Genomic DNA, 13,940 nt, shown 5'->3' on the forward strand with positions numbered 1-13,940 from the left:
GTCCTTGTCCTTCAACGTAAGGGGTCCCATTGGTTGTAGTTTTTGAATTTCCTGCCATTGTCTTCGTAGATCTACGAAGGAAGTTGAAAGTGAGAGTCTTTGGATCAGAGCTCTCAATGAAAGCACGAATTTGTGGATGCAAATTTTTGCCGTCTCTTCCTTTGATGAAAATACACCTACAAAATAATAACACCTAAGATTAAGGCCAAAAACCTCACGCACCCACAATGAATGAGGGGTGGGTTTAGAAAAAAACAGGGTAAAATTGGAATTTTGTAAGAATTTGTTTTTAATGTGGGGTGTGAATAAAACTACCCTTTGATTTAGTCAAATAACCTTTGATTGCTGGAGTTAAGCCTCATGCTTCTTCCAATGTGCTCTTAGAGGAAGCACGTCTTGGCCTTATGCAAAAGTGGGACATAAAAATATTCTTGTTCAAGGGGACTCATAAATCCTTATGGATTGCACCAATGGTGTTTATTCCGTTCCTTGAAAGCTTAGATGGTTCGTTGGCTATCTATTGTTATCCATGCATGTACTCTATGCCTGCTGATTCAATAAACCACCTTATAACAATACAAAAACACAACAACAGATTAAATAAAATAAACAACGCACAAGTCAAGGAAATAACTAGAAATCCACCATTTCCAATTAACCAATCTGTTAAAAAATAGGTTCATCACACTTCTACAATAAGCAGCAAAGCAACCCTCGGAGCTCTCTCTCTCTGAATTCATGTCAAAACTCCCAACCCAATAAATCGACACCACTGATTTTCTTTTTACTCTATATACCAAAAAATGATGAGAAGAAAGGGGGAAAATTGCAGACTTAACAAAAATTTATCAATACAGCCATCAAATAACCCCCCATATAATGGCCACACAAAAATATTACACTCGGGGTGAAAGGAACCCTCGCTGGTATGCACAATGAAAACCTAAGCGATCCAAATCAACAATACCCTGTAGAAGAGAATCTCGACCTGAATAAATGGTATGCCTATACCACAGGAGACTCTTGGACACGAAAAACAAGAACAAAAATAGGAAAAATGACAACACAAACAGTCGGATCAAGGCGTATCCTTCCACAGAATGACCTGACTCACCAGACAATGACTGAAAACCAGACCCAGAATTGATGTGCCAGCTCCAGAGTTCCCCAAAATTTTGCATATTGTTGCAACTCATCAGACAACCGCTCCAAGTACTTCAAACTGAAACGTCCTTGGGGCTCACCGACAACTGTGACCACCAAAGCAACCAAATACTCTGAATGGACCGTTCTCTATATTCCCATTACTACATGAAGGGAAAAGGCAAAGAAGAGCAAGGCAAAATTGAAGCCACAACGAGTGAAGCAAAATCATGAAGCTGTGGCAGCTGCTGCCTTCTCCATCTTCTCTTTTTCAATTTCTGCTCTCCTCTGTTCAGCATGCTGTGCAACACCATTTGCAAGAGCCTGATAGTGGAAGTCCAGAGTCTGCGTAAGGCTCCGAAACCTCAACTGATCCGATGCTTGCATGCCTTCACAAGAAAAGCATAGGAAATAAGGCAACATGCCAGACATGCCATAAATTCAAAAAGTTATTAAACAGATAGCATGGGAAAGACTGTACTCATACCTTTGACCGCATCAACAAAATAGATAAAAGGGTCCACATCATCAATTGGTGACTGTAACTCCTCATCATCACTGAAATCTTCGTCCGAGTCTGAGTCATACTCATCACTAGGCCGGAAAGACTTTGACTGTAGCACCCCCAAATGATAATTAATGTTCCGTCAAAGGATGCATAGCAAGAAAGACTAAGGCGAAAAACGTGGCAAAAGAAAATATAATTACTTGAACTGAAAATAAAGAAGCTAGCGACAATCCCTCGAGGGAAGGGATGCACGGAACTATGCGCTGCATAAATTGCATGCCTAAATGGTCTTATGGGACTGTTAGGCATCTTTATTGACTTGGTACCGGGCAAGCACCAGGCTGGCCTTTCACAGCACACGTCACAAGGACTACAATAATTTAAAGGAACTGAACTTGAACAGAAGTACAGCGTCGAGAATTACCAGAAAGCCTGACTAACTTGTCACGATGTAATTTTAGTCTCATAAAGGAAAAAAGGGAAAAGAGATTCAAAATTTGGGATGAGCTAGAAGGGTGAATTGTTCAGTCAATACTAGGCATCACAAACCAGTATAAAGTGACAACACTACACATTGCGTGTTTAACTTCACCCTTAGTCTGAAAAAGATCATAAAATATAACCACCATAGGATAACAAGTATTCTCTCTAAAAAAAATTCTAATAAGAAAACAGGGCACACCTGTGCAGCTAACTTTTGAAGTTTAACGCTATCAGCTTCATCACCATCCTCGGTATCAAGTCCCATTTCCTTGTCAGATCCATCACCATATTCATCATCATCATCAGTTTGGAAACCATCCATTTCATCGTCATCTTCTGGTTCTTCCTCCTTTGCAGCTTCTGCCAAAACAACATTGATAAGTCTCTAAAACTGATAATAAAAAAACTTATTTATATAAGTGTGTGAGCCATGCTAAAAAAAGTTTTAAATTAAAATGTAAAAGTAACATATTTTCCTAGCTACATTGAAATGCATAAATATTCTCATTTCTAAATATAATTCACATTATAAATCTAAATATTCTCATTCATCAAATTAAATCACTGCCACACATTCCTCTCATGCTTTATTGTGGACAAGTCCAAGAAAGAAAAATAGAGGATTAAAAGATATTTAGTGCATATAAAGTACAAAAGCACACAACAAAAGAATGGAGGCCTGTATTAGTATATAATCTATATGGTTAAGGGGGAAAACATACCTGCAACTTGCTCCTTGTACGCAACCAGGAGATCGAGGGCAGCCCTGAAAACACGGCCCAACGCCTCCCCAGGCAACTGTTCAGCTGGGAGTGTCATTAATGATGTCAAACCCAAACAGCATACTTTTTTATCATGTTCCCTGCAATGAAAAACTCAATCACGCTCTACATCAAACACTTCCTCAAGGAGCAATACCAATGTGAGCATTCACATACAAGGCAGGTACGCACAGGGAAACAAACTCAGTTCATGGGGCAACACCAATGTGAAACCAAATTCACGAATTACCTCTTAAAATTGGCACGCACACCACTTTTCTTGATCTGTTGCAGCATCTGGAACCAAAGATTAAAGATCTCTGTTGCAACACCCAGCTTCTGCAATATGCTGAGTGCCAAAGCTGCATTATAGTATAGTGCATCGGCAATCTGCCAACAGGAAAGAGAAAACAATTAAAAACATCTCAAGTAATCATACAAATTTGGCAAAAAAAAAAAAAAAAGTAATCGTACAAAGGGTCCATATTGCGAGCACAATATATATCATGTCAGATTTCAACCAACATTCAGTGACTTCACTATTTTAATGGACTAATATAAGAGTTTCTAGGTACATGATAATATAAATCCACATTCCTATGTGGCCAAAAGCACCAATTTCATCGAACTAATTAACTGGGTCCAGGGGAAAAAATGATATGGCTAATAGCTATGATGACATAAATATTCTACAATGTTTAGTTTCCCCTAAGGCACAGATGCACTAGGCAGACATAAGACTTTAAGAGAAGATTTAAAATGAGAAATACATGAGTTGATGTCTGGCTGCTTACCACTCCAATGAGAAGACATTTCAAGTATGACTTCTCTGATCGGCGTAACCGCTCAACTGTAATTCTAAGATATGGTTCAACCCATTGATCAACCTGCCCTCTGCAGTTCTGAAAAACTACTTGAATGAGCTTTGGAGCAGGCTCAATATCACTGTCTTCCATATTTTTATCTGACATGATCTGAACAGAAGAAGAAGGATGCACATCTCATCAACAAGAGCAAAGAGACCGTATTACCATAAATTTCAATCACCATAGATATTAAGGGTCTGCTTGGTTGCCATTGCAATAAATATCTATTTGACCAACTGAAACTCAATTTAGGATCTAACCATATGAAGTGACTAACTTAATTATCACATAACTCAAGCAACTCACTAAAGTCAACCACGAGCTGTCCCAATTAAGAAGATATTCGGTCTTTAGTTCTGTCCAATTGACTTTAGTGAGTTGCTTGAGTTCATGTGATAATTGAGTTAGTGTTATTATTCATGAATTGTTCCATTCAGTAGGGGTTGCTTAAATAATATAGAAATAAAGGGCACAAGTCATATCCTATATGCATTCTTTAGTCTAACAAGAATATAAGAAATTGGTAACATAGAAGTAACTCACAGCTGCAATCATATTCCAAAGGCTTTGCTGGTAGTCTGGTTCTTTACAAGCGAGGAACTGTGCAGTCCCCCTGGATATGTAGTTATCCAAAGGAACCAGAATATCTACAAAGGAACAAATAATACAAGTACATGAGTGCATAATTGCATGAACCATCAAAATTTCCAATTACGAAATGATTTTTGCTGTTTCCCCCAAATCAATTTTGTGCAATCATGTTAAGCATTAGGTACAGTGCATTGTACCATTTTACAAGTTCAAGTGTACCAAGGGCTGAACACAGATACAACCAGGTGCTGGGTTTGTTTCAATCCTAAGGTTTATTTGGATTGGATTTTTATTGTTTGCATCAAGAGAAAATGGAAGGTTACTAGTTATACGCTAACAATAGGTTCTACCCAGAATATCCTAAGTTGAGATAATTATCACAAAAATTAACAAAAGTATAGAACATGAAGCAGGGAATCATGGAATGATACTATTTTTCATGTGCTTGTTTCATGTAAAATTGAAGTTTAAACCACAGATATTAAAATATGGGACTAACTTGGGAAGAAATCAATAGCCCATTCTGCCAATGCGTCCATCATTAATGGCCAAAGACTCCACATATCCAAAGATATTGTTGGAGAGAAAAATGTCATATACGATACGATTTCCAACACTTCTTCAAAAACCTCTGCAAGGGAAATTACAAGAGGGGTGTAGATCTGTTAGCCTTAATCAGCAATGTGTATAACACCAAGGAAAGAAATCAGGTATCTTAACCTACGATCTTACTATTGTTTTGAACTCTAATATAACAAAGATCATTAAACTAATTTGCAAAGGTACATTGTAAGTTTCTTGAATTGCAAAATTTTTTCAAAGTAGTATAAATCAAGTTGGGCATCAGAGAAAAAAAGTTTCTTTTTCTGACTTGAGGGGATTTTAAAGGAACAAAAATACCCAAGAGTTTTTTTTTTTCCTATTATTAAAAACTGCCATATAAAGAATTGATGATGTTCAGGATGGAGGATACACCCATCAAGCAATGTTCTCTTTTATATAACAGTGACCTCGATCCTGGTGAAAGGAGTGAAACATTCTTTTATATAACAGTGACCTTGACCCTAGAGAAAGCAGTAAAACATACCACTTTTTGAACTGGACTAAACAGAAGTACTAGATAGTAGATATACGACACAAAGGAATACAAGTGTCATTCAAACCTTGGCCATCAGTTGTCAACATCCTGCGCATTATAGGAAGCAAAGTCGGTTCAACTTGGACAAAAAGGTGATGAAGCCGGCTCACTGATTCAAGAATGGTGCTAATAGCACGCAAACAACCAACTGCTGCCAAAGCACCAGGGTCATCAACGTCATCATCAGCTTCAGCTGTATTCATACACCTCCAAAATGCAGCTGCCTACAAACAAGTAAACAACAGAATTATGCAAGCATATTTGAAAATGAAGCAGAAGTACTCTCAAAAAAACTGAAAAGTAAATATTACCAGATTTTGGCACAAACCAAGAGCATAAGGTGCCATTTCTTCCCCGAACTTGTCTACTATTGTCTCCAGAGTAAAGACAAGATCCTCATTCTCAACCTCATTCATGAGCTTGAAAAACTCTGCACAGAAAAATGTACACATTGGGTAAGTCTCATGATGATTGTTAATGATGCATAACAAGTTTTCTATCCACATACCATCAAGAAGCTGAGGAAGAATTGGCCGGATCTCATTCAAATCTGCACAGCATACAAAAAAAATTTACACACGGAAAAAGACTACATGAATGCAAGAGAGAGAGAGAGAGATGTAGCTATGTACCACTGCAAGCTTCAACGAAAGAGCGCAATGCAAAAACTGAGTCTACTCGAACAGGAAGTTCTGGGTCTCGCATCCCCGCAACAACACTATGCAATGCTTTACGGAAATTGTTCGAATCCGAAAATTTAATATGAGCATACTGTCCCGCGACCCAGGCTGCCTAATATTCATTTCATAATGAAGGATAAGAATGCCTTTTTAATTAAAAAAAAATAAAAAAAAAAGGGTATAATGAATACAATACATAAGAAAACTCTACAAAAGGGAAGAAGAATAAAGTACATATTATATTTAAAACTGCTGTCAAGTGTAAGAATGAATAAAAACAGAACTTCTACTCTCCTCCATTAATTTACAAAGGGTTCAATAAAACACTAAGAACACTTGCGAAAATTCAACAATGAAAACCAAAGACTATTGCACAGAAATTATCATGACTGAAGATTATTGTTATTAAGCAACAGTTGTTACTGACAAGCATCAGGAAAAGCTTTATTCCTTTTATCTTGGAATCCAATGAAGTTCATTAATACTATTATTGAAAGCTCACTCTCCCTTGCTGGACAAAGAGGCTGTCCAACATTTCACCACAAACATTTGATAATAGATTGAGGAAAAGAGGATGTTCTATGGTTCATTTAAAATCGACTTACTATTTTTACTTTGATTTTTCCAACCCATACTCCTTGCATACAGGCCCTCTCTTTCTACCAATAATTCCCACTATGGTGCATGTGCACTGTATCTATCTAATATATTTATGTCTGCGAGGGCGTACATTTCGAGTTTCTTCTAGACAAAGTTGCAAGTGATGACAGATTCCTGACTGTCGTGTAGCAAGCATGCGCCAATTTGTAAGACCAAGAGGGCTTCTTTTGAGATTGTATGGATAAAGTGAGATAAAAGATTCTTGATTATGGAAAGATCAGATATCCTTTCAAGGATCTTTAGGGTCGGTGTTCCAAGTTGATTGTAACTTAATTCTTGTACTGCTTTGGTGGTCAACCAGTCATGTAATGCTTGTTTGCATACTACCAATTCTTGGAATCTCAAGACTACCCTCTTGTCACCGTCCACCTCATTATTCATATGCAATACTTTCTTGGATGGGGGCAACAAGTCGAAAGTTTTAATAGAGATCTATAGAATACCACGGGGGTGCAACATAACCGAAAAAATACGAACAATTACTGTAAGAAATACAGAAAAGGAATTTCATGTAGCAAACCTTAGCTCTAAGATGACCAACAGGACTGCTAAACTCTGGGAATACATGTTGCACCAACATACGCTCAAGTTCAGACTTGTAGGGTTCGGTTTGTTTCAGTTTGTCGCAAAGTGCTCCAATAGCAAGAAGAGCACCATCTTTCTGTCGATACGGCTTATATTCCACTGGTGCTTCATCATACCTGCATCAGGAAATAAAAATTTTAAGAGGAAAAAAAGTCAATGTTGAATCACCAATACACACGTATCATTTTCAAAAGATCACGAAAAGCTACCTCTTAAAAATTTCCACAATGAATTGAATGAACTTATGAAGATTTTCCTTTCCACGTTTTCTAACCAACTCACTCACCAAATCCATGGAAGCCGTCCTTGGACTGTATAAGTCTTCAATGATATCTGCACCAGCAAGAAAACGAATAAACCACCAATGAACAGTTATCTTCAAGTGATAAAACAAGAGTTTGAAAACTGACCATAACCCTTCCTCACATATTCATGCGGGTCTTCATCCCAAAGCCTTAGATCATTGTCATTGAAACACATAAGGGGAAAAACAATCTCAAAAAGAAGAACATTAAGTCGAGGTTGCAGCAGATTATACATGCTATTCTTTGATATACTGCATATATAAACAAATGAAAGGAGGTTAGGCAAATCATAAGTTAATTAACACAAAAAAACAACATGGTTGTATACAGAGACTTCATATTGAAGGTTGACAGATCCAATACAACAGAAACCACTCAACAACATAAGTTTAACAAATTTTTTTCTTTAGGGATTACAACATTATTGATTAGTCACATGAAATAAGTTCACTTCAAAAACAAGGATTTCTTTCTCAGGGGAACTACATGAAAAGTCAAGTACATTTAATATTCATAGGATCACAGTAATTTTAAAATTGAAAGGAGATAATAAAATGGAAAAGTAACAATCACGTCAAACTTTCAGAATATTCATGAATAATATGCTGAACCGCATCACGGAATAGTAACAAATGAGGTGGTGCTAAGGTTCTTCAGGCTAAAAGAACCATCAGGACCTATTAGCACAGCTTTGAAGTTTTAGATAACATTATGGAACCATGCTCACAAAAATCTGGTACATCAAATATTCTAATTTTGACATGAAAAATTATCTTAGTCAAGAGATACCAGTCCTTATGGAGTTTCATTGAATTTATATTGGACAGACAAAAGCACTCAATTTTCCAAAAATATTCAGAGATGTACCACAAAACAATAATTTTACCGAAAACAAGTAACTTTTCCACATCATACATCTTAAAACCCATGCTAGACAACGCAGAGTTGAATTTAAAGCATTGTCAGAACTACTATTGTTCTCCCTTGTGCATGATTTCTCCGTGTCCAATAGATATTCATTAGACATTTGGGACCATATGAATCACAAAAAAATAATTCGGCAACACCATTTAAGTTTAGGCCACCTTACTATCGATTAAATGAAATTTAACAAAAAAGATCATTAATAAAAGAATAAATACAGCACCAGACAAACAAAATGCAGTCAAATAGAAGGGTTTAACCCATGAAAAAAAAATTGCCCACCTATTGCTTAAATACTGAAGAATGAGATTGATAACTCTGTCAGGTAAGTAGCCACCAGTTCGGATCACATTCAACAAATTTAAGTGACACTCCAGAATCTTCCCTGCATAATTCCTCTGAAACATTTGAGCAAATGCTTTGTTTTCTGGCAGTTGAATTTTTAAATCTCCAAACCTAGAAATAAAAATATTAAATGGGACAAAATGTCAGATATATGCCTAGTTCTTGTTCATTGTTAATTTGATCTAAAAGTTATTCTAAAAAAAACCCTTATCTAAATCTTTACCGAGTGTACAGCCGATTTAAAATGTGGACAGTCCATTTCTTCACTTTCCACCACCCCCATGCTTTTCTAAGATCGGGATCTGAAGGCTGGCCTTCAGAAGGAACAGGTCTCTCCAATATGTTTAAGAAAAGCATCATCCAAGCATTGAACACATTTCCATCAAATAGTTGCTTTGGAATCTCTAGCTGAAAGAGGCACCAAAAAATGATACATATAAAAGTTTGTCTAATATTAATTTATACTACTGAACAATAATCATGATTCCTTCGACCTCTATGTCCAGAACATACATATATGGATGACCAGAAAATTTTACAGATAAGCTTGATCAAATCTGCTACTTCAAGTGATGGGTTGGGTATTTGGACAAGCCTGTTGAATATATTAAGCAGAGGTGGAAATGTCTCCTCAACGATGCGATAAACTGGTGTCCTCTCCTCATCAGTTTTGAACCTAAGATTTAAAATAACAAGTTAAACTTCCAAAGTAACTCGGAAGATACATATTACACAAATATAGAAACGTAAGGCTTTCTGAAAGTTATTTCAACACTTGGAAATACTAGAAAGATGACAGCTTAATCAAAACAACAATTGTCTATGAAGATGCCATGTTGCGTAAAACTACAGATCATTTTGAAGGTTTATACTTACAGACGCACAGTGGGTTCAAGTCTCAACTACCCATTACACAAACTAGGTTAAGAATACAACTTCAACATAGAAATAATTAAAAAAAAGCTTAAAAAGTGAGAACTTGTGAATTTTTCAGCAGTTCTGATCTGCATAGCAAGTATTAGAATTCTGCACTGCATAAAATATATGCAACTTTGATACTCATTCTATTCATTTTGAGCGAATCAAATTAGCAATATAAACTGCGGGTGCGAGTAAAACAATAGAAAAAGAAATATAATAGAGAAGTAATGATATAGTAACTTGATACTGTACTTCATAAAGGTGATGACATTGATCATATTTATAGTCTTGATGATGTAATGAAAGCTGAATTAGTATTTAGTAGTGATAGGCAATGCTCTGAATTTGGAATGAAATAATATTGGCCTACAGATATACATGAACCCTAACCAACATGCACGCGTAATCCTATATTTTAATTTGGGTGGACTGAATCAACCCCACACTTTCACCACTGCAATGACAATTTCACAATGTCCAATAGTCAGTTTGCATGTCTAGATACATGAATAGACCACACACACACACACACCCACACACACACACACACACACACACACACAAAGATGGTTACAAGCACAAAAGGGTATTTATAAAATCTATTCAACATGTAAGTTGTAACTTGTAACTAAGTAAATTTGGGGAAATTTGAATCCTATAGTTTTCCAATGAATAGTAGATAGGAAGCACTTCATATAAGAGAACATATGTCGTCAATTATATAAGTCAGACTCACAAACCAACTACAGATTCAAAATCATTAGCATGCATCAGATATAAAACTAGCTAGGCTTGTAGCTTTAGCAGAAGGCAATGCAGCTGTACATAATAGCCACTATTCTAGGAATTATTTTAAAATTAGCACAAATAACATAGCGTACTCATATTTTCTAGAGAGAATCCGCAAAACAAACAAAGCTCCATAGACTTGTTGATCTTGTAAGTTATGCTTCACCCAGTCTAAAAGGCGTGGCCACTGCTCAGGGTAATCAGCATGAATAATTGTCTTCAGGCACTCACCTAGCTGTACCCTGTACAACATGACATTTGAAATTTGACATTGCCAGCAAATAAGAAGAAAAACAAAACATTATTACACAACACATAAAATTATAAAAAGCTAACAAACTAAAACTACTGAGAATGTTTATGTCTGCATTCGCAGCCATAGTGGTTTCATCTACCTAGCTATGCACACATCTCAACTAAAGTAACTGAAAACAGTGAACAAAATAGCAAGTACCTTAACAATGGGGGAACCTGTGTGACAAAGACTAAAATGTGATCCCTCACGACGTCTTTATCACTCTGTGATATCTTCTGCTGCTCATCTACATCAACACGCAAAGAATAAGCAACTGCCAACTGGAATCACCAGTGGGCTTTCGATACTAGATAAATTCTACACAATCATTGAATACCAGGATCAAGAGGTGACCAGTTCTTTGCAATGAAATTCTTGAAATGGATGCTGCCAACTTGCCGCACAGCCATGTCACAATTGCTGTCCACTATAATTTGCAACATTCTCACCAAATGCTGTGGTGTATACTGAAACTGCAATAAACAAAAACCCCATATTGACGACTCCGTCAAAGGAAATAAAGTTGTAAGTTAGAAGAAAAAAAACCTCCTCAACTATCCACTTGTCATGTTCTAGTTGATATTTAGTAGTGAAATTTCGTTGGAGAGACTAAAAAAAAGAGTTTTTCCAAATATTGGGATTGAAGTGTATCCATTAATATTATAATACGGAAAAAAGAAGAAAACCGAAAGACACACACAAAGAAAGTCAACCACAAAAACAAGTAAAGCTATCAAATTGCACAATCAAGGTCATATCCAACCATAAAAAGCCCAATTTTGCATCAAAATTACCACCACTTAATAAAAAAAAATGGCGAAACAGCTTCGGTACAAGGCATTGCTGAACGAATTTAAGCGAACCGAAGGATGTATGCACCTGATTGAGGCTCTGCTCGGCGGCGTTGCGCTCATCGGGATTGGTACTGAGAGCAGCCTGTAGTATCACAGCGACGCTAGGAAGATCCATAGCTGACGATCGGAGCTCCAATTCGGATCAAAACTCGACGATCGGAATTTGATGCGAATCAATCCAAAACCCACGAAGGGGAAAAGGCATATGATTGCGAATGGAATTGGGAGGAGGGAGAGAGAGTAGTGACTACTTGCTAGGGTTTTTAGACAAAAGTTGAGGAGAGAGACAGCTAGGGACTGTGTTGCTATTTAAAGCACTAGGGTTTACGGTTGTTGAACTAATATCGTTTCTGGAGGAGGGGTCACATACCAAAATATGAAAATAGTATTTGATTTAGGGTAGTGTTTGTAGATGCAAATTTTCATCTTCTTCTTGGATAAAATTGGACTTACAAAACAACTAAGATGGGTCAAGGCCAAAAGCCTCACGCGTTCACGATGGATGGGGGCTTTAGCCGAAGAACCTCCAATGCCAAAGTTAAAATTTTGAGAAAAAAATGTTTGAAAAATTTAAAGAATTTTGCAAGAAAGTACGAATTGAGTTTTGGAGAAAATGAGATGATACTTATAGAGGCGTGGCCGGCCCTTTGGGAGGATGGGGACTGGCCACTTAGATGGTTTTTTTCGGTGAGATTCATGATTTGTTAGCTAATTAATAAATTAATTGGATAATAAATCAATTAACTAGCTAATTAATATAATTAGAAATGAATGATTTGAGGGTTACCTTGTGAAGAAGATTTGATGAGGATTGATAAAATAGGTTTTGAGAGCAGTTCCACTGGGGAACTGATAAGCCAGCACCCAGCCAAAAAAATGGCCCGGCACCCAGGCTTTCCCCTCCAACCCAGCAGATAGGCTGGCACTCAGCCTAAGCCAGGCAAGAGACTGGCTCAAAATCGACATATCCAAATGCCGGGCTATCTGACATCAGCCGGGCCAACCGTGACAACCTCCGATTCTGACAGAACAATGATAAACAAACCCAGAAAGCAACCCGGCAAACCAAGAAAAACCCATATCACAATTTGCAATACCAAGCTCAAGAAATTAATTTTCTAAAAAATTGGATAGAAAAAGGCCACCTTCCAATAGAACCCATGAGGAAAAACTGGTTTTTGTGAGATTTGTTGGCTGTTTGGTTGATTTTCCGGGAAAAACCAGCTGAGGATGGAAAAGGTGGGTCGAGGAACCTTACTGCTGCTGCAGTGTTTCATTTTTTTGTGGGGAAGACCGGAAGAGCTCGTTAAATCCGAATGGGGAGAGAGAAAGAGAGAGAGAGAGAGAGAGATGCAGAGGGAGGTTCCAGGGAGCGGCGCGACAGGTGAGGTTTTGAGAGGGAGTGGGAGTGATGGATTGGGGTTTAATAAAATTGATAATATTTTAATAAATTAAATTATTATTTTATAATAAAAATTGATAATATTTTATTAAAATTGACTAGGCTATTAAGTTTTAGGGGTGGAGATGCTCTTGGCCTATTACTGTTTATTGGGGTCTATCACTGTTCACTGAGTGAATAAATGCGCTAGGTGCTGGCGCAAAGTCTTTAGGAGTGGAATTGCTCTGAATAAATACCTATTTTGGGCTCTTTTGACTTGATTGATGGATGATTGCCCACTACTTGAGCGTAGAAATCTCGGTGTGCCTCGAGGGTAACTTTGTCCTCTTGACCTAAAAATCCACTTGTCGCCTCCATATTCTTCTTGATTATTTTTGTGCTCCACAAATGCCCCCACACCTATTAGGTTGCTTGCGGGAAGAGGCAGCAGGTGTAGTGATCTTCTTGCTTTAGGAAACATATGATTGTTTCCTATTTTGATGTAGATTCCCTCTTTAATTGGAAATTAGATCCTTCTAGGAAAGGGAAATAAATCACTTCTAAAGTCTATTTAAGTCTACCTTAAGTAGATGATTAAATCAACTTTAGAAAGCAATTTATTCTACCCTACAAGAGAGAGAAAGTTGGAAGATATTTGTTCCCCCTCCCCGTGCAAAGGATCGTCTTTCATTGCTTTCTTCATCTTCTCCG

At 37.2% G+C, this 13,940-nt stretch overlaps 1 protein-coding gene across 1 annotated transcript; it reads right to left on the reverse strand.

The window, feature by feature from the left end:
• Window positions 1–630: 630 nt before the first annotated feature.
• Window positions 631–12,111, reverse strand: LOC125472150 (importin beta-like SAD2). The gene is made up of 22 exons (XM_048573246.1): window positions 11,874–12,111; window positions 11,332–11,467; window positions 11,154–11,241; window positions 10,792–10,941; window positions 9,503–9,665; window positions 9,213–9,397; window positions 8,927–9,100; window positions 7,826–7,971; window positions 7,625–7,748; window positions 7,351–7,531; window positions 6,123–6,282; window positions 5,999–6,040; window positions 5,802–5,920; window positions 5,516–5,714; window positions 4,852–4,983; window positions 4,305–4,408; window positions 3,690–3,869; window positions 3,146–3,285; window positions 2,857–2,996; window positions 2,334–2,494; window positions 1,631–1,757; window positions 631–1,532 (listed from the first exon to the last, which is right to left on the reverse strand). The coding sequence occupies exons 1-22, from the start codon at window positions 11,961–11,963 to the stop codon at window positions 1,372–1,374; spliced, it is 3,102 nt and encodes a 1,033-aa protein (XP_048429203.1). The 5' UTR covers window positions 11,964–12,111; the 3' UTR covers window positions 631–1,371.
• Window positions 12,112–13,940: the final 1,829 nt, after the last annotated feature.

This window comes from the organism of the source record quoted next, unplaced genomic scaffold, assembly GCF_019419815.1.
Source record: "Pyrus x bretschneideri cultivar Hongxiangsu unplaced genomic scaffold, Pyrus_bretschneideri_v1 Contig65, whole genome shotgun sequence".
NCBI classification, from domain to species: domain Eukaryota; kingdom Viridiplantae; phylum Streptophyta; class Magnoliopsida; order Rosales; family Rosaceae; genus Pyrus; species Pyrus x bretschneideri.

Excerpts from the sequence above, each read along its gene's own strand:
- LOC125472150 (XM_048573246.1), bottom strand. The coding sequence starts at position 11,963 with ATGGATCTTCCTAGCGTCGCTGTGATACTACAGGCTGCTCTCAGTACC. Across the intron at positions 7,972-8,926 it reads CTTCAGTATTTAAGCAATAG|TATATCAAAGAATAGCATGT; the intron begins GTGGGCAATTTT and ends TTATATATGCAG. Across the intron at positions 7,749-7,825 it reads ATATGTGAGGAAGGGTTATG|ATATCATTGAAGACTTATAC; the intron begins GTCAGTTTTCAA and ends TTGCTGGTGCAG.